This window comes from Vidua chalybeata, chromosome 2 (assembly GCF_026979565.1).
Source record: "Vidua chalybeata isolate OUT-0048 chromosome 2, bVidCha1 merged haplotype, whole genome shotgun sequence".
In the NCBI taxonomy this organism is placed as follows: Eukaryota; Metazoa; Chordata; class Aves; order Passeriformes; family Viduidae; genus Vidua; species Vidua chalybeata.
In genome coordinates, this window is record NC_071531.1 from 44045572 (window position 1) to 44065804 (window position 20233).

At 40.8% G+C, this 20233-nt stretch overlaps 1 protein-coding gene and 1 long non-coding RNA gene across 3 annotated transcripts; one reads left to right on the forward strand and one right to left on the reverse strand.

Moving 5' to 3' along the window:
* Nucleotides 1-765: 765 nt before the first annotated feature.
* On the reverse strand, nt 766-9321 carry SLITRK5 (SLIT and NTRK like family member 5). Of its 2 annotated transcripts, none has more exons than XM_053936449.1 (3): nt 9274-9321; nt 6721-6815; nt 766-5737 (listed from the first exon to the last, which is right to left on the reverse strand). In XM_053936449.1, the coding sequence occupies exon 3, from the start codon at nt 5727-5729 to the stop codon at nt 2874-2876; it is 2856 nt and encodes a 951-aa protein (XP_053792424.1). In that variant the 5' UTR covers nt 5730-5737; nt 6721-6815; nt 9274-9321; the 3' UTR covers nt 766-2873. The 2 variants fall into 2 exon arrangements, with proteins under 2 accessions (XP_053792424.1, XP_053792423.1); XM_053936448.1 differs by lacking the exon at nt 9274-9321 and adding an exon at nt 8273-8381.
* A 399-nt stretch (nt 9322-9720) lies between these two features.
* LOC128784648 (uncharacterized) lies at nt 9721-19559 on the forward strand. The gene is made up of 3 exons (XR_008429566.1): nt 9721-9964; nt 11259-11441; nt 19374-19559. It is a non-coding gene; the product is annotated as an uncharacterized LOC128784648 (long non-coding RNA).
* The last annotated feature ends 674 nt before the right edge of the window (nt 19560-20233 follow it).

Below are 20233 nucleotides of genomic sequence, written 5' to 3' on the forward strand. Positions count from 1 at the left end.
CATTTACTCATTTGCGGATGCTGCCTCTTTGTGGCAGAATGCCATGCAAAATGTACCTTTCACACTAAGGACCTCATCCTATGTTTGTACTGACACCTATGCAAACTCATAAACATGAGTTTAGAATCACACAGGAAAGATATATATACACATGAACAGACACAGAGTTTGCAGGAGCTTCTCCTTCAATCCCTTCTGAGCTAGCCTTTCTCTGGCAAAGTCAGTGAGGCTGAAAATTTTCTTACTTATACCCATTTAACAACAGCATGCCTTTACTGAGCTTAAATGGAAGAAGAACCAGGCCACTGGTTTCAGCAATAGTTATAAAGGTAGCAATTCAAAGTTAGGAGTCCAAAACAGCACCTCAGGCAGCCACACACACATCTCTCACTGGTGTCAATGGGAAGTCTGCAGGAGATGGAGAGCAGTGAACAGAATAGACATTTGTTATGTCTCTTGTGACAAAAGAACACTCCTCAACTCTGCATTTCAAACTGAAATAACACTCCACTTACTAAAATGTCCAAGCTAAATACAGTCATGCTTGTTTTTTGATTTTTTTTTTTTGCTTTTGCTCAGTGTGGGTGGCATAGAGGGAAGAGCACACGCCAAGAAAACATTTTTCTTGAATTCCAACAGACCAGTTATACAGCTTTGTTTTTGTAGAAAGTGACAGATTGTACATGGGTAGGAAAAGCAGAATAGAACAGAGCCCTTTTGCAATAAAAGGTGTACTAGTGAGCAATTCTGGAAACAATATTAAATATAATAACCTAATGAAGAAAGAAAACACATGTGAAATATCACTTACCCTGTTCCATATATTAAAGAACACCTCAGTAAGGAAACAAAATGTAAGTATAAAACTATTCCTCATCAATATGTTGTTGAAACATATACCTCTGTGTTGCTTTCTGACCCATGTTATATATGCTGGTAATTACCATATGTCATGTTTCAAAAACAGAGAACACATTATATTTTGCCTAGAAATGTTAGATCTTTTTGATGAGCCTTAATTGCTAGTAAAGAGACTCCAATGTACAAACAGATTATTTTGGCCAGAAATTTTAAAGTTCAGATACTCATTACTTCAGGATCTTACATTTGAAATATTTACCAAGTGTTTATTCAGAAACTATTAAAAAATCACATGTGCTGGGATACATATGAGACATCAGTTGTCCCATCTTACAGTGATGCTGTGTTTATGAATATCCTTGCCATTGCCTGCTGCCCAAAGGGGTAAAGACATTTTATAGAGATGCGCACAGTCCATCATTTGGTCTTTCAGGATGCTAGTAAACATGTGGATCTGTACAAGTGCAATTGTACTTGACTAAACAATCATAAACTGGCTACAACAGTTGCAAAAACATTGTATTTTGGTTAACTAATACAAGATTAAAAAAAAAAAAAAAAGAAAAAAATGAAACCAACAAATCAAAAATGAAACTTTGAATGCCTTCTACATGTCCCTCACTAGTTTGCCCAACCAGACTCCTGAGCAGGAGGTTGCTAAAAGACACATTTTTTTCAATAGAGAAACATGATTTTTTTTCCTATTGTGATCAGATTTTATATCTCAGATTGTCTGTTAAGATTTGGTCATAATTGGCATTATCTTTAGAGATTTAAAAGGTCTTTCTGATACTATATCATATTTGGGAAAAAGCTCTCACTGTAGTGCAATACTTTAAAGCAATTCACAACCTTTGGACACCATCCTGAAAAAAAAAAAAAAAAAGAAAAAGAAAAAAAGAAAAGAAACAGTCAAACATTCCAGTATTTTTACTTGTAAGAAGAATTCTGCATCCTCTATCCTAATTTTTTGGGCTTTTGACAACTTTCCTCAATGAGTGAGTCTCCAGAACTACACGCATTGGTAAAGTTGTTCATGTGCTTAAGTGCCTGCAGGATGAAGGCCTAAGCTGGGACTTCTTTCACAAACAGAGATACTCACATGAGTTAAAAATTTGCATGATTAGGCCCTAAAATAGTGAAGGAAAGAGAAATGCTAATGTGTATATAAAAATAGGTGCTACAATAAAATATTTTTTTATATTTCATCAATAAGTTATTTTCACTAACCAGTTATGGATCATATATCTCTGCACTCTTTAATGATTTGTCCACATCTACAGTGATCCCTTTAAAGATCATAATATATGTTTTTTTTAATTCAAAAGTCCAGAAAGTATACAAACACATCCTTAAAAAAAGGAAACCTTGTATTAAAGTCGGGGTGTGCTAATCTTTCCATAAAAGCCATTTAGACTCACCCATGGCTAAAAGGGGAAAATGTGCGCCGTACTCTTCAACCAGAGAAAAAACTAAAATAAAGGATGTCTGTAAAAAACCAAAACAAACAAACAAATAAAACCAAAAAAAACCCCAAAGAAACAAACAAACAAACAAAAAAACCCCAAAAAAACCCAAGGAAAATAAAACCCACAAAAAAAGCACGACCTGAATGTGACCTGACAAGAAACCATGAAACATCCTGCCACCTTCCCCAAACACACATGGACACCTGCACAATGCCAGTGTTGTGCCCATTTTATGCAATAGGTGGTTTCCGACTTCCAAATGCAGTAACAGAGGAAAAAAAAAACAACAAAAAAAAAACCAAACCAAACTGAACAGCACACCCTTTCAGAATCATTCCCCGAAGCTGAAAAGTCCTGTGCCAAGGCACTTCACCCTACAATAAAATGAATTAAAGGGGAGAAAAGAGGAGGGGGTCGAGGTGTGTGTGTGTAGGGAGGTCAGCATTTACGTTTCTTTGTTTTGCGTGTGGTTGTTAAATACAAATACTCTAGAGAAGGAGCTGCTGAGACTGGCGAGGGGACGGGGGGCGGGGGGGCTGTTTCTCAGAACTGGCTGAATGTGGTCTGTTTTTCCAGCACTTCGAGGTAGTCCGGCTCTGCGTTTAGTTTTGCTTTAAGCTCCAGATACTCGTTCCTGTTGGGCTCTACATAGACAGTACTCGGGGGGCTGTAGAGCACCGTCTCCCGGAGCCTGGCGTCCCCCGGCCCCGGGTGCAAGTACTGGTGGGCACCCCTAAGGTCATAGTTGGGAGAGTACGTGTAGGCGGCGGGGAGCTTGGGGTAGTCAGGGAGGGTGGAGCCGGGGGTACCCAGCGTGGAGGGGGAGTGTTTGTCGGGCTCCAAAATGCCCCTGTAAAAGCGATCGGCGTCTTGCACCGGCGAGAGCAGCTCCTCCCGCGGCTCGATGGTGCTCACGCTGTACGCGGGGCTGCGCGCCGGCGCATCCTCCCCGCCGGGCGCCGGAGGTGGCGGCGCGCCCCCCCCGGGTGGCAGGGGGTGGCTGCTGTAGGTGACCTTGAGCTCGTGAAGGTCTTTGTAATCCTCGCCCGAGTTGCCTTCCCGGGAGCGGTAGATGGGGTTCTTGCACATGTGGCCCAGGGGGTGCGGGATGTACTCGTAGACGTGGCCGGCGGGGGTCTTCACCTTGGGCAGCGCCGCGCCCCCGCCGCCGCCGCCGCCGCGGTGGGGCGGGTGCTGCTGCAGGTGGGGGTGGTGGTGGTGGCCGCCGCCGCTGTAGACGCTGTACTGCATGTTGAAGGAGCTCACGTCGGAGTTGTTGGCGCTGGCGTGGTCGCCCTGGCCCTTCTTGCGCCGCTTCATCACCAGGACGAAGAGTCCCGCCGCCACGAAGACGGACATGATGAAGACAAGCAGCAGACTGAGGATCAGAACCGAGAGAGGCACCGAGGAGCTGCCGCCGCCTGCGCCGCCCGCGGGCGCGGAGCCGCCCGCCGCCGCCGCCGTGCCATTGAGGCGCACGGTGGAGGAGGAGGGGGTGGTCCTGGCTGGCAGCTGGCCCGGGGATGGCGTGGGCGTGGAGACGACGATGTCCGAGTAGTCGGGGCACAGCAGCTCCGCCCGGACGGCCCGCATGTCGCTCTGGGCAAACTTCTTAGGGGACTCGCAGATAACCTGGTCCACCAGGACACCGGTGTTGAGCTGCTCCAGCCACAGCTTCATGCCCACCACGTCGCAGGTGCAGTCCCAGGGATTCTCGTGCAGGTCGATCTGCAGCAGGGATTTCAGCTGGTCCAGCACCCCGCTCACCGGCAGGTAGGAGAAGTGGTTGCTCCGCAGGCTCAGCCTGTAGAGAGACAGACCAGAAAAAATGTTCCCTGGCAAAGACCTCAGCAGATTGTTGTTCAAAAACAAGAGCTGAAGGTTGGGGACAGATTCAAAAGTGCCTGCCTCTATCTCCCGGATGACGTTGTACTGCAGGAAGAGGTACTGCAGGCTTTGCAGCCCATAGAACAGCTCTGGGCTCAGCCGCTCGATCCGGTTCCCATTCAGGTACAGCCTTCGCAAATTAGTTAAATCCCCAAAAGCCCGGTCCTGAATGACCGAGATCCGATTATTGCCCAGATGCAGCAAATCCAGCCCAGTGGCATCCACAAAATCTGCCCTGCGTACCAGCGCAATGTAGTTTTCCGTCAAATACATCTTCTTAGGATTATAGGGTTTCGGTTGCAGTTCAGAAATGCTCTCAATCTTCCTCTCCTGACAATTGACATTGAGGCCCAGGTCAGAAATCTGTAAGTTGCAAGTGCAGGCAGTGGGGCACTCCAAAGGCACCGGGGATTTGGTCTGGTAGGCAATGCTGGGGCCATAGTTGCTGTATCCCAGGTCTTTTGAGGGCAGGCGGGAGGTGGGGCGCACCCTTGTCTTGTTGGGTTGGCGGGTCCCTTTGGGGGGCTTCAAGGGGGATTTGTAAACAGCTGAAGAAGAAGTGGCCACAGAGTTGACTGAGGCCGGGGTAGTGTGGAAATACCCTGTAGTGCTCAATGGTGTCTGAGGTCTCATTTCATAATCAGAGATGAGCCTCCTGGGGCAAAGCTCCTGCTTAGAGACTTCATCCAAGTCTCGACCATGTAAGCGGAAAGGGGTCTCGCAAACCACATCTCCCACCAGAGCGGAGTATGAGATACTGTCCAGCCAATCCTTTAAAGCAATCAACTCACAAGAGCAATTCCAGGGGTTTTCCTCCAGCTGCAGCTCCACCACTTTATCCATGTGCTGCAGGAGGCCCACATAGGGCAACAGCTTCAGCCGGTTACCCCGCAGGTCCAGGTGAGTTAAGGGCACAAAACGGAAAAGGTTGTTGGGCAAACTGGAGAGGAGGTTATCATTGAGAATCAGCACCTGCAACAAATGCAGTTTGCTGAAGGCATTGGGTTCAATGACGCTAATATAATTATAATCAACCTGTAGATATTCCAAACTCTCTAGCCCAAGGAAAGTGTCATCCCGTAAAAGTTCCAACTTGTTATTGTTCAAGTGCAGCCTCCTTAAACCTCTCAGACCATGAAAGGCCCCAGTTTCGATGTCTTGTATGTCATTGCTCCCCAGATGCAAAATCGAAGCCCCCGTGTAATTGACAAACTGGTTTGGGTACAGCCTGTTCAAAAGGTTCCCAGACAACAAGAGGTGGTAAACAGGGAACCTTGGTGGACTGATCTCAAAAAGGCTGATGATCCCTCTGTTTTCACAGCTCACTGTTAAGATGCTGTCCTTCTCCTCACAAGGACACGCATTGTCACAGATTTCCCCATAATACTCGATGCTTTCTGCCCAGGAAAGGACTAGTGATGTTAAAGCAAATGCGATCGTCTGCAGCATCCAGATATGCATTTTTTTGTTGAGGTCCTGTTCCAAAGTTACTGTAGAGCAGCAAGCATACATTTTATTTCCTGTAAGGATAAGGAGAAAAAAAAAAAAAGCAGCATAATAGGGCAGCCCCATAACATTTGAAATGGAAACAAAGTTTATATATGTCTTCAGTAGGGTAGAGAATGGACTGTTCACCAATCAAAAGAAACCCCTCCTGTCACTTCTAATTCCCACACTTTTGGAAACTGGATGACATGCCTTGATTAAAGGGTTGATAGGCAACTCCTTGTGGGTCAAATGCCTGTGGTGTCTAAAAATGTGAGGTCACAGTAGGAATTGCTCTGGTTCTGTTAGTGTGGGGTGAATTTCAATGCTTCTTTGGATCTCCTTTTCACAACCAGCCCCATAAATATACATAAAATGGCTGTCAGTTCAGTTTCACATTTCTAATCTAAGAGAAAAGAATCACCATTTTACGAGGTTTCCCACCTTCCCTATTACCCAGCTCCCTCTTCCCTTCAGAACTTCCCTGCTGAACCAGTGCACCAAGGTCTTCCCCTCTTTTTACCTTGATTTTAAACTGGTGATGGAAATGCCATCCAAAGAAAAATGCTCAGTGCTGAAAATGGCATCTTAATTCAACAGAGGGAATACTGACACATTCTCCACATCACACATTTCTTAAAACTCTTTTATGTTGGTGGTTTTTTCCTAGCTATACATTTACAAAGCACACACCCACCCACACAGACATGCACACACGCGCGCATGCACACACACACACACACACACACATGCACACACACACGCACCCCCAGATGACTTTTGTGCAGGAATTCTTCTGTAATGAGATTAAATACATCAACCTCCTACTTCAGTGCACTTAACAGCTCTCTTCAATTATGGAAATTGTGTATCTTTACAAAAGCAAATAAAATTAATTGATATTTGATCCCCTCCCAAGTTATACACAATGTAACAGAGCTCATTTCAAGCAGAAGTCTCCTGTTCTCACTCACACACACATATACATACTCTCAAAAGAAATGTTTTAACCACTCACCCAAAATTTGTGAAAAATGTAAAACATGCAGGTCATCTTCGGAGTCTCATCCATATCTGACATAGCGCTTATTCCCAATGTTCTGCAAAACTAGCCTGGTAGAAGGGGAGAGATCTAAATAGGTCTCATGAAAATATCTCATTGCCAACACTCCAAACATCAGAGTTACTGATTATAAGCAGCGATGGCTGGCAGTGCTCTTCATCCTTTAGGGGAGAAGACACCCAGGCTGATTAAAAGCCAAGGAGGATAGAAGGGAAACCCTACCATTGACCTACGTCAGTAATTTAATGTCTGAATTCCACCTAGCTGGAAACGAATCCTTTCCATTTTGCCGTCTTTCTGACTCCTCGTGGCTTTCTTCTACTTCTACTAGACTAAAAGCAATGTGAATAGGGAAAATAAATGCATTTTGTGTGTCGGTAGGGGAAGACTAATAAATCATCAGGTTTAAATGCTGGGATCTTGGACCAGGCTTGCATTTTCTATCGTCCACCTCAGAGCTCCAATCCTCATGACATAACTCTGTTTTGGAGGAACGCATCCTAAAAAACAAGAAGTCTCAGTACTGCAAGACATCTCCTGTGGCATCAGGTTAAAGACTGCAAAACTAGCACTTGCAGCAAAGGCAATCATGCAGCAAGAAATCAGAAGTCTCCGTGAATCTCTCTAATTCTGACCAGACGTCAACTGGATTGGAATTACTCAAAGCGAAAAGGCTTCACTGCATAAAGGCAGCAGAAATCTTACTCAAAGGCATGTATCTGGCATATTTTTTCTCAGCTCGATCAGATCCATTCATCCATTAACCAACAGTTCTTCGGAGAAGAAAAAAAAAGCTCCACATAGACAACCTATTGAAAACCTTCCTGGTCACTGTTAAACTCCCAGGCATTTTACAACTTTAATTCAATTATGGTTAGCAAAGGAGGCAAATACAATTTTCCTTCCCTCTCCCTTTTCCCTTTCTCTGAAAAAAAAAAAAAAAAAAAAAAAGGCGGGGGATGGGAGGTAAAGAAAATAAAGTTGTAGCTGGCTATATGCAAGGTTGCAATCCCGCCCTGGAAACCCCTCTGTGATGACTGTGTGCTGCTGTTCACCAGCTCCCTACAGAGGTTCAGATTGGGGTGGGGGGGGGGGGGTAGGGGGTGGGGGCGACGGGGGGGAGGGGAGAAGAGGAAAGGGGTTGCATCGGGATTTTTCTTGCGTGTGTGTGTGTGTGTGTGTGTGCGTGTGTGGGTTTTTTTTTTTTCCCCGAAGAGTTCAACCCTTAGATTACCGCACTGCATATCCGGCTGGAAGCAGCTTACAGTACCGCCGACAGCAGCAGCGAACGAGCAGCTCCAGCCGGACACTGCCACCGAACTGAGCAGCACCCCGAGTTGGGAGAAATGGCTTTCGGGGAAGAGGGGCAAACGGCGGGGAAAAGGGAATGGAAAGCAACAGCAAGGAAAGACCCAGCAGGGAAGAGGCGGTGGAGTGGGGGGGAGACGAGGAAGGGAGGAAGAAAGGAGGGAAAGAGAGCGAGAGAAAAGTCAAGCCCGGTACTTACTTCGCCCGAAATCTCCAGGGCCCAAGCATGGTGGCAGCCCATGAAGATGCCGACCCGCTGCGCGGGCGCTGCGCGGAGCCGCCGGGGCGGCGGAGGCGAGGATGGCAGCGCCGGGGAGCTCGGTGCGGAGCGCGCACGAGCACCCCCCGCACGCAGGCGGCGCCGAGGCACAGCGCGCGCTCAGGGGCGCGCACACGCGGCCACACGCGCCGCACACTCACACTCACACAGGCGCGCGCGCGCGCGCCTGGGGAGCCGCGGGGGCGCGCCCGCCACGCACGCGCACTGTGGCGCGCGCCCGCACGGCGGGGGCGGGGGCGGCCGGCGGAGAGCCGCGCTGTGCCCCGCCGCCGAGCGCAGCGGGGAGGCGGAGGGAGGGGAGCGAGGGCGGGGCGGCGGCGCCGAGCGGGTGCGGGGGGGCGCGGGGGGTCGCGGAGGGGGGTGGGAGTGCAGCGGCCGAAGCGCGGGCCGCGCTGCGGGGCGGGTGTCCCCGGGTGACGGCGCGGCGGCGGCAGCAGCCGGCCCCGCGGAGCGTCGCGCAGCCCGCCCGCACGGGCACCCAGCGCACGGGCACACGCAGGCACACACAAGCCGATACGAGCGCGGCGCGTCCGCCTCGCCCCTCCTCCGCCCCACGCACCCCGGGGCTGCGCTCGCACGTTCACCAGCACGGGCCAACTTTCCCCGAGCTCCTCCACAGCTCTGGAACGTCGCTCGCGCTGCCCGCACCTCTCGGGCGGAGGTTTGCAGCTGCCCCGTCCTCTCCCGCAGCGCTCGCTGGTCGCAGCCGGGCGGCGCGGAGCGGAGCTGAGGGGAGGGGGCCGGCGGGAGCCGGTGGCGCGACGGTCGCCACTGCCGCTGCTCGCTGTTCGAGAGCCTCCGCGGCATTCGCGAGGACCGCGGGGAATTGGGTGGTCGCGGTGAAACAACGTGTCAGATTTCGCTACGCGCATTCTCCGACATCGGGGACACGGGCTTGTGTCGGAGCCGTTTAGTTTCACCTTTCTCCTCTGCCCACCCCAGAGGTGGGTCGCGGAGGGAGCCGGGGCACGGATGCAACAGCAGCATCCTCATGCCCGCCGGGTCGCTCCCCGCGGCAGCGCCGGGGCCGGCGGAGCCGGTCGCGCTCCCGGGCGCTCCAGGCGGCCGTGGGCTCCTGCGCGGCGCGGTGCGGCGCCTCCCGCCGCCGCCAGGTGGCAGCGCAGGGCGGCGGATGGGCCGCGCGGGGCGCCCGCGGGCGCTGCCCTCAGCTCGGGCCCCGCGGGAGCGGCCGCGGCGGGGACGGAGGCGACACCGCGGCGAGCGCGTTCCCTTTGTTCCCGGGGGGATAACTGCCGTTATTAGGTGTACATGCGGACAACAGAGGGTTTTTCGGTGCCAAGGCTGGCTGTAGCTCTGGGGATGTTTTTTTCCGATTGAACTTCGGGTTTTATTTTCGGCGAAATTGCGTGTTTGGCTGATCTTAAAAAAATAATAATTAGAAGGCAGTATAATTGCGTACGTGCAAAGATGTGCACGTGTTCGCATTTGCATATTAATTGCATATTAATGTGCTGTCTAGATTGAAGTATATAAATCTAGTAGTACATAGTACATAAGTGTAGTAAATCTAATGGTGTTATGCACACAGGAACACATGGAGTACACCCCATGTGCACAGCACAGAGGTTGGAATCCAGCTTTAACTCAAAGGTAATGCTAGATGTATTTGTCCATCTGTTTTTCCTGTTCTAGTGTAAGCATTGAACAATACTGTCAGTGGTGTGTGATTTCTGCACATCTGTATCTTCAGCAGACCTCTTTTAACTAATATCTTAACATTCCAACATGCTACACCCAAAAGTTATTGCTAAAAAAATAATCTTTTTTGTAATGCTCAGCCTTCCCTAAAAGGCATATTCATCTTCTCTGCAAACATAAAAGGAGTACGACTTAAATCCCGTTTCCCTAGGCCTGAAATAAGCAAGATCTGGTTTTTGGATGGAAGACAAATTTCTTATATATAGACCAGGTAATTTTCCTAGCCTTGTAAAAGATCTTGGAAATCTTCTCAGTGGGACAAAGTACTTACTTATATTCTTAAAGGATCACTGACTTTCCTGTTTTGATGCAAACCCAATTAATTCAGTAGAATGCTTTGAATGGCTTTAGATTGTGTTCCAAGGTGCTACTTTCAGTCAGGAAAAAATACCAAAGCACACTCCATACACTTGGGTTTTTTTCCACCTACATACTCTCTTTTAAGCTTTTCTAATATGCAACATGGAATTTATGATAGTGGAACAAAAAAAATCACAGATACTGAACAGAGAGGTCTTACAGGAGTTTCTTATGGCATCACTATTTTTGAAAAATATCTTTCTTTTGAATTAGTAATTCTTCATTTTGAATATATGGGATTCTGTGCATATATGCCTGCATTTTTTAGGCCTGTCATTTTTATAGCATCTGCCTTTGATTATAGGCTCTTTCTGATACAAAATTAGACATACATAAATACTTTTTCATTCATAACAGAGAAAGATATTTTACATAACCTTGTCAGCTAGGCTGAGCTTAACTACTTCTTGAAACTGTTTTGGAGAAGTTGACATTTCATAACTCTATAATGATGTTAAAAGCTATCATGTTAAAGTCAACATTGTAGATATATTTCAATTTAATTTTTCCATTCCTGTATTAATAAGATATTAAAAAGCATAATAAGTAGAAAGTCTGATTTAATAAAATCTTAGTTCCAAGTTGTTACACTTCTAGATGGTTTTAGCAGCATGTGGGAGATTTAAACAGTGTAGAGCTACCATGCTGTTGTTCCATGCATTCATCTTCTTAGTCCAAAAATATTTCTGGCAGTGAAAAGTTATATCTGAATATTTGAACTAGAACTGTCATTTTAAACCACAGCAAAAGCATCAACCAGTAAATAATACTAAATCTGTGATTTTTTTTTTATTCTACTGTTGCCTCTTGCTAATTTATTTTTCAGCTACCTTTCATTAAACTGGGAAATCCTAAACTCCTTTAAACCGAAATACTCAGGAAGAAAGTTGCGAATAATTAATATAATCCTCATATGGAATACAAGTAGAGGGACCTGAGTGAGGATGAACAAGAGTAAAGATAGATCAACAAAAGCATATGAGGCATACATGCGTTATATGTACAACTGGTAAGTGTTCAGTTCTACCCTCTTTCTATAGTACTTCAAGTTATAACATTGGCAGGAAGAGTTGATCTAGCATGTGGAATCAGACATGGGAAAACAGGAATTTGGAGATTCCAAACTTGTTGAATGAAATATATTGGAACAGAAGGATAGACACTCTTTGTGAAAGACAAAGGAAGTGTTGAAATAATTTCATGGTAATGCACTAAAACATGTTAAGGAGTGAAGATTGTTAACAATAGTGCAATAAAAATGTTAAATTTGAGGGTGAAAATGAGATAGTGTCCACTTGAATGAAAATCATTGAGCAAAGGGTAGGAAAAATACTAGGGATGCAATCTGTTATGAATCTGCTGGTCCAGATTTGAGCTGGAAAATAATGCCTACATATATGGGGGGGGGGGAATAAAGCTAAAACTGAGATCGTGAAGCTGAGATTGTGTCATTATGCAGATTTATGTTATTTCTTATGGGCAAGCATCAGCAAAAAGTCCAACCAATGTTGCTGGGAATGACATGAATTTGATTGTGATAGAAGATAGCTTCTTCTATGGGACAGATATTGAGCAAGCAAGAGACAAGGATAATTTAGATTAAATTGTAGTAAATTATAGAATCTCCAGGATAAGCTAATGATAAAAAATAAATATAATGGTTTTGAGCTTTTCTACTTTATGTGACATTTCAAGACAGAAGAATGGGAAGGATCTGTAACTGCAGTCCAGTGTTTCAGAAAGGCAAACTCAGAAATAAAAAACTTTAGTGAGTACTGGAAGAAGAATTCAGATAAAAATATGCTACTTTATGTAAAAAATAAAGCAAATATTATTGAATTTTTACAGTGGAGAAGTAGGGGAGAAACAAAATAGGCTTCCTAAACTGAAATGAAAAAGAATTCCCAGAAGGTAGAAGCCTTAAGCAAGTTATTAAGAGTAAGCACAAAACCTAAAGAGAATAAAAAAGAGATATTGAAGAAGAAATCTGCATCAATCATTAGAAGGCATAAAACCAAACTGAGAATGGTCAGAAATCTTGTTAAACCAAAACTTGCACAGAAACCTGAAACAGAATAAAAACTTCTTAAGCAATGTATATAAAATGAGAACTTAAGAAATGGGATGGTTGTTAAAGGATGGGATGGACATTAAGAATAAAGTAGCCCAGACCAAATAGGTACCAGAAAAGTTGCCTCTGTTTCTGGTAAGAAGATATGTAAATTTTGTTATCTAGTGAAAGTAGGAATAGGGTAAGAGAAATCATATCCTCACTGTATCGTGCCACAAGCATTTGGTTGAGCACTTTTATGTCCTAAAATACTGAAAGGATCAGCTCCTTTGTAATACACATAGCACTGATTTAAGGGTATAAGGTAAGTGGGTCTGTGCAGAATTTTCAGACAAAATTAGAGGTCTTTCTGAGAAACAGATGTGTTGAGATACATATATGTGCAAATATATACACATATATTTGCACATATATACTATGTAAATATTTTACAATTTTAGTCTTATTGTCTATATTTTAACATGTCAGTATTTCTAAATTCAATTAATGTCTGTCTATGTATTGCTTTCCTTTGGTCTAGGCTGATAGAAATAGTGTGAAATTGAATAGTGCGTTCTACACACTCCTAAATTAAAACCTTTGCTATAAACTGGGAAAATCCAAGTCTATAAAAATTTGAGAAATTTAAAGCTACTAATCAATCAGCAAGGGGTTATAGGTTGCTATAATGAAGTACTTATATAAAGGGAAAAGGAAAAATATGTATTAGGCAGGATGTTGTAATAGCTAAGAAGGCATTATTAGTATTGTAAAGGATATGCTTTTTCATGAGTTCCTGTTGTATTATGCATGGTTCTAGTCATACATTCAAAGAAGATACTAAAATGAAGTCTAATGTTCAGGAAGAAACTGGTAATTAGGGCATGGAAAATGTGTCTACTGAAGAGATATTAAAAGAAAAAAAAAGAATACATAGCCAAATAGATATTGAAAGGACATATGACTCCTTAAAAATGCATTTTAGTTAAATGTTAAAGGAAAAAACAACAACTAAACAAAACAGAATGTATTTGAGCTTAAGAGGGATGTTGACATGCTATCAAATGCATATGTATTGATTATAAAACCTAGGAAAGGGAAGTTTACTGACTGAGACTGGAGACGTCTTCCAAATAGGTAATCAGGCCAACAAATTTTTTTAAAATAGAACTTGAAAATAAAAAACTTTTTAATTGAATGGGACAGTTCCTGTTAGAAAACGTACATTTGTGGCAAGTTGAAAAGGAAAGGGCTTTTTGAAGAAGTTGGAACATGGTTTTTCTACACTTATACTATATCTCTTCTCTGCCTGAGGGCTTACTGCAGGCTCTCAAGTCAGGTAGGATGTTTTCTCCCTTTATTGTATAATTTAGATTCTGAGTTATGTTAATTTCTTTCTTTCTTTTGTTCTGCTTTGTGTAGTGGAATATGTATCTCCTAGAACATTCTGCAAAGAAGTTCTAACATATTTCCTCCTATTGAGGGGGTCTCCAAAGACCATTGACAGTACCCTTTTTTCTCTTCTTCCTCCCTCTTTTCTTTTTCCCCAAGGAAGATTTGAGGTTTGGCTTGTGTTCTTTACTAAGAATTAAAGGTTTTGAGTCAGTGGGTAGTACCATCTATACTAAAAGTTCTGTAGATTTTTTTTTTAACTAAATATTTAGTCTATTGTAACTCTCAATGTGAGGATGTAGAAATGTAGATGCATTTCATCAATATGCTTCTATTACTACTCATGAAAATCAAATTCAACTCAGTTCCATTATCTCAAAAATACTAGCTAAATTTTCAGCATTTTCAGTAGGACATGGCATGGATTAAGTGGCATAACACAAAAAATCTCTCTGAATTTTCCTAAACTATTCTGTCATTATACAATAATTCTGACTTTTTATTTCTCTTATCTCCTTGCTATACTTAGGATTATCAAATAATTAAAATTATTTCATGTCAAATATGTCTAATGTAAGGTACGTAATCTATCCATAATAACTGAAACAAAAGGATTTTGATTTCTTCTGGATCTTAACACTTCCTCTGGGGTAGCTTCTTTGTTTTTCGGGTGGAAGTTATAGAGTAGGAAAAGAGTTTTATTAATATCCTTGCATACAGGGGTAATCTTAAGCTACAAATCTATTAGGCTATTCTTTTCTTTATGCTTTAATTTTCTTACACTAAGCAAAACATATTTACCAGGAGAAACTTAGAGAAATACCAGATGTTTTCTGCCTTAATGGTTAAAATGCTCAAGAGAAGGAGCAGGCTTAAAATTTATACACTACATTAGTTAGCAGAAATTTGAATATGGTCGGTATTTTATCCCTCAAACACAGAGCCTGACCTGTCCCATCCTTGTTCACTTTGGGGAAGTTAAGCATCCCATCAGAATTTCTAATGAGCTGTTTCTCACAAGTGACAAAAGCAGGGGAAGTCAGAAACTGAAAATCAGGGATTATGTATAAATTAGACTTCCAAGTGATTCAGTGGTACTAATGTAATTCCTAATGTCTTTGAAAAAGATTGCTGCAAGACATACTGCCAGAAATGTTGATCCTTAAGGCACATGAATGTACCCTGCAAAAACTTCAGCGGTCTTAATGGTTTCTCAGTACTGGATCTAGGCTCTGAAAATGATAGGTAAGACTACATATATATAGATATATCTACATATGTCTATATATATGTAAAGTTCACCCTGCATACCTTTAGGGGATACAAGGTGCTTAGCTTTATGGTTTGCCATTTAAATAAGTTTTTGAACTTATTTGAACACACAGTAATTAATACAATAAAAAGACAAATCCTTATTTTGACTTTTAAAAGAAAACATTGCTACTCCTATGCATTTCTACATCATATGTTTTAACACATATTTACAAAATATAACCATAGAACATGTGTCTGTTTCACATATTTATGTACTTACATTCACAGGCAGATTTTACAAGCTTTGTCCTTACTTAAAATAAATATTAATGTTTATTTACAAAATTATATACAAAAATCAATCTATTATTTTATGATTCTACCCAAGAGGCACTATAACTGTGTTATGATATATTAAAGGAAAGTGAGGAATGTTTTGTTGTTTTTTTTTTTTTATTTTTAAATAAGTAGACTCACTCACTGGAGCACGACAAAAGGGTGCAAAAGCCTTAGAGTGAACTGAATTTGCATGTTTTGGCTACTCAGCATAACCTGAATTTCATACCACTGGTGGCTCCTCCAGGTCTTCCTACATGGGGAGTTTTCATCAGTGTCTGCCACTAGGTGTCCCTATATGTGTGCGGGAAAATCCTGGTGGAAACGTTAACTGAAGGAGGAGGAGAAATTGAGCGGGAGGAGTAGAAAAAATGATCGTGAACTTCCTTCATGATTTTGAGTTCTGTTTGACAACTGTCATGCATATTACTGAAGAGAAAATATGAATGGATTCATGATTGTGCAGTTATATTTCAGAACAAACTTTTTTAAAAGAAGAATGGATAATAATGTGCTCTTAGACATTGCATAGTCTTTTTGATGCTATGTAGTCTTTTTGATATTATGTATTTATATTGATATTATATATGTAAAAATCTGAAAAAGTCTTCTGAAAATATTTCAGTCTTTTTATGTTTCGTAAATTTATTTTAATTTTAAAATTATTCATACCATTTTGTATAAAAAATGGATTTTCATGTAGTAAACACAATTAATTATGTATGTCAAAGAGTGATGAAAAAACATGTACTGTGATTAGCTTCTCTAGAACATCTTGATAAATGGGATGTTTCAGGAATTAAGAACCTTTGATGGATGGTACAACCCTCTAACCCTTACAATTAATGTTTAAGTGGATCACTAGTAATGGAAAATAATGTGGTTTAGACCCTAATTCTTTTCATAATCAAGTGGCTATTAAATGTTATGCAAACATTCTTCTAGTGGGACAGTTGTTTAATCAAAGTCAGCAGCTATTATGACATGAAAGCTTTTAAAATTATTATTGCCTAATAATAACAAAAAACCCAATAAAAGTAAAAATTAAAAGAGATGTTTTCTTTCAGTTACAATAAATAGGATACTTGAACAGACGCCTCAGAGTATTAAATAGTAATTTTCTCTAATATCAAAAGGTTGCATGTAAAATATGAGGAATATACTGATATTGTCCAGAAAACAGGGTTGTTCTCTTTTTCAAAATACAGACTTTACTTAAAAGACAAGCAAGCAAACAAACAAGCTTTCATCTTTCTCAATACCATTCAAAACATGACTAGAGAAAAGCTACTTTTCTGAACTCGCAATTCCGAGCTTACTTCTCTTGAACTTGTAGAGAACAATAGCTCTTTTTTGGAGATGTCAGCACTGTTAAACACTTTACTTCTGAACTTCTATATCACACATAGTCTAAAAATTTGGAATTACGAAAAGATGTTTTATTTTAAAGGCATTTGCTATCAGCATAATTTTGTTGGAATGTCTCTACTGGTTTTAAGTGAGTCATGGTCTTGGTTTAAAATTTAGTCTTCTAATGCAAGAGTGAGAGAGTTGCAAGACCACTGCACTGAAAACTTATGCATTGGTGAATATATTAATGAATCATAGCTTATTATTCTTCATTAACCTTGTGTATTTCAACACCAATACAATATTCTGGTATTTGTTTTGGATTTCCACTTGTTTATTTTAAATTAAGTTAAATTTAAGTATATCGCCTCAGTTGACAAGATTAAGCTTTGACAGACCAAAAAAGCTATGAGACAAGTCTATTAAAAAAATTAAAACCTGTTTTTAAAGATACTGTGGTGGGTTTCCATTGTCTTCATACCACAGGCTGGGATCAGGCTACTTTGAGTATCTATCGCTTACAATGTTTTTACTGTAGGCAATGGAAGGAGAAGAACTGGTGCTTTATCACTCAATGTGGAGAAATAGAACATGAGATTTGTGAGCAAGGGATATTAAACATTATTGTAGACAAGTGGAAAACACAGATATGAATTTGTGTTTTATAATCATTAAAATAACTGAGTAATACAAGTGTTTTATTTGTTTACCAGTGAAGCTATGAGTTTCAATGAAAAATGGTAGTGATATATGTCATAAAACTTCTATATTGTGTATACTCCCTATATAAAGCATAAAGATATCTTGCAAGACACTAACGATACATTATATTGAATAAAAAGAAAACAAAGTTATCATAAAAAGAAAACAAATTCATCATTTTGATACTCCTAACACCTTAGTTAGGAATATCAAAATGCCCTGCAAGCATTGTTTATATAATGCAAACTATACATGTTATAATACATCAGGAACCTTCTCACACCCTTTGGTAAAGATCAGTGTAGAGTTAGAATCTTCAGAGGAAACAATTCTGAAGAGCAGTTTATCGCTGCATAGACGTGGTGTGAAAGTTATGTCTTAATGTAATTTCAGCTCTAGATTTCTATACAAATCCCTGGAATATCCCATGGAACATAAACATCCTACAAAGCTTAAGTAGAATGCCACATGGGGTTTTAGTATGTTTATTTCTCTTTACTATGTTTATTTCTCTTGCAGTAGCTGCAAATGGCATTCTCTGCTAGACATATCTGATCAGATAGCATCAATCCATAGTGCTGTTCTATAAGCTGTGATTTAGAGAAAATAATTTGGAGCAAGAATGTCAGTTCTATTGACATCCAGTGGTAACTGAATAGTGGGAAATTACTTAACTGTACTTGGCTACCTGTAAATTTGAAGTCACGGTAGAAAAAGCAGATGAAAGAGAGGTGAAAGGGAATATTATCCCCAGTTTTTATTTCAGGAATGGAAGGAAAATGAGATCAGTTAACTTAAATGTTGCATATGGAATGTCAAATACCTTATTAAATTAATTAATTTCTCAGAGCTCCCTTTCCAGTATCTCATCGAGAATATGAATCGGACTCCTAATATAGTAAAATGTTGGAAATATTTGATTTTATTTTATGGATTCCTTCAGTCCTTTTTTTAAATGAAAATTTATTGCTGAAAATTTTGGCAACAGAGAATTTTAGTAAATATGAGTATCACTATCTAAATCATGAAGTCTTCCTTTCCTAGGATGAACTTTAGCATTTGAAGTCCATATAGGTTCTGAAAGCTTCAAGATTTGTTAAGAAGCTTTATACATTTACAAAACATTACCTACTTCTGAAATGCATCTATGCAGCACAAAATTAAATTAAATTAAATTAAACTAAATAATTCCTTCTGCTTGAACAATTTCCTAACTATTGTAGGAAAAGCAAGAAATATTTTCATAGCTTTATAAAGTGAAACTTACTTATTAAAGGCAGATGAGTACCGTGTTTTGAAATAATCTCACTAGGCAATCATGCATGGTGACTAAATCAGGACCAATTAATCTTCAATATTGTTCAATAGATAGTGATGTGAGATGGGCATCTCTCAAGGATTATTCCAATTACTTGAAGTCTTCTCTATATACATGTCCCTCTCTACCCATTGTGGGGATGTAATGCATTTAGCTTAGTGCCTGTTACCTAAAGTCAAGTGGGCTTAATGCATACTTGGTGAATGTTCAGTCAATGAATAAAACAGGAGATACATGAATATAACTGTAAAGAGATAAAAACACATTTAAACTTTATGTCATCTGTAATCTTACTGATATAGATAGGGCTTTATGGGATAGTGCTGCTAATCATGAGCCGAATATTGTGTCAAAATTCAGACTTGTATTAGCAAATTTCTTTTAAAAACATAATATTACAGAAAAAAACCTTAAGTTCTCTTTCAAAAATTATTTCATATTGTTGCTAGCAAGTGCTCATGAAAATTTCTGTACAACCAAGTTCAGTTTATCCAGTTATATCTGTAATAATAGATATTTCCTGTTTGTTTTTCTGTTAGATTTGCATGCATGAATATATGGATTATGGAACAGCTGTCAGGATTGATATGATAGCAGACCTTTGTATCAGAAGGAGGTTTTTCTCTGTTTCCTTTTTTGCTGTTATACATTGATTAAAATCCCATGTAGATGCTGTAATAGGAAATCAATTTCCTTGTTTTGTGGTTACATTTTCTTATAATAGAAATTCCTGTTTATTCAATAAATTACATTTAACTAAATGACCAGATTAAAATTTTATTTTATTTCCTTTCATTACATATTCCTTTGTTCTTAATAATATTTTTAACCAGCATTTTTTTTTTTTTGCATACACTTAATAGAGCTCAGTGGTTAACTTTCACACCCAAGATGAAATGGAATAAGTATCGTTGTTATGCTGAATGCAAAGTATAAAAAACCTACAGAAAAATGTTGTCATCCCTTACCTATTAAATTTGCAGATGTGACAGGATATTCAAAGTAATAACTGCATGTGATTTATCAGTACTGATTGCTGACTGCCACAGTTTAATTTGCTACACTAACATCCAAAATGCTACTTTTGTTTTGCATTCCTCCCTTTGACAAAAACTGATTTAATTGACTTGTGTCTCCCTTGTGTTATCTTCATTCCAAATTCCTAGCTGGAAGAATGTAGTACATTCTCGAAAAACCTTCTGACCCTTCTAGATATGACAAGTATAGAATTTCTAGCCATTTAACATATATTGCTGCTTTCAGCATACCTTCCCAAATAAAGACTATATTTCTGAATATTGAATATATTACTTATGTAGAGTAAAAAGTAATGAATCTTCTCACTTTGCAGGAAACCCCCAACTATTATCCAAATTATTTTATCATTATTTAATATATA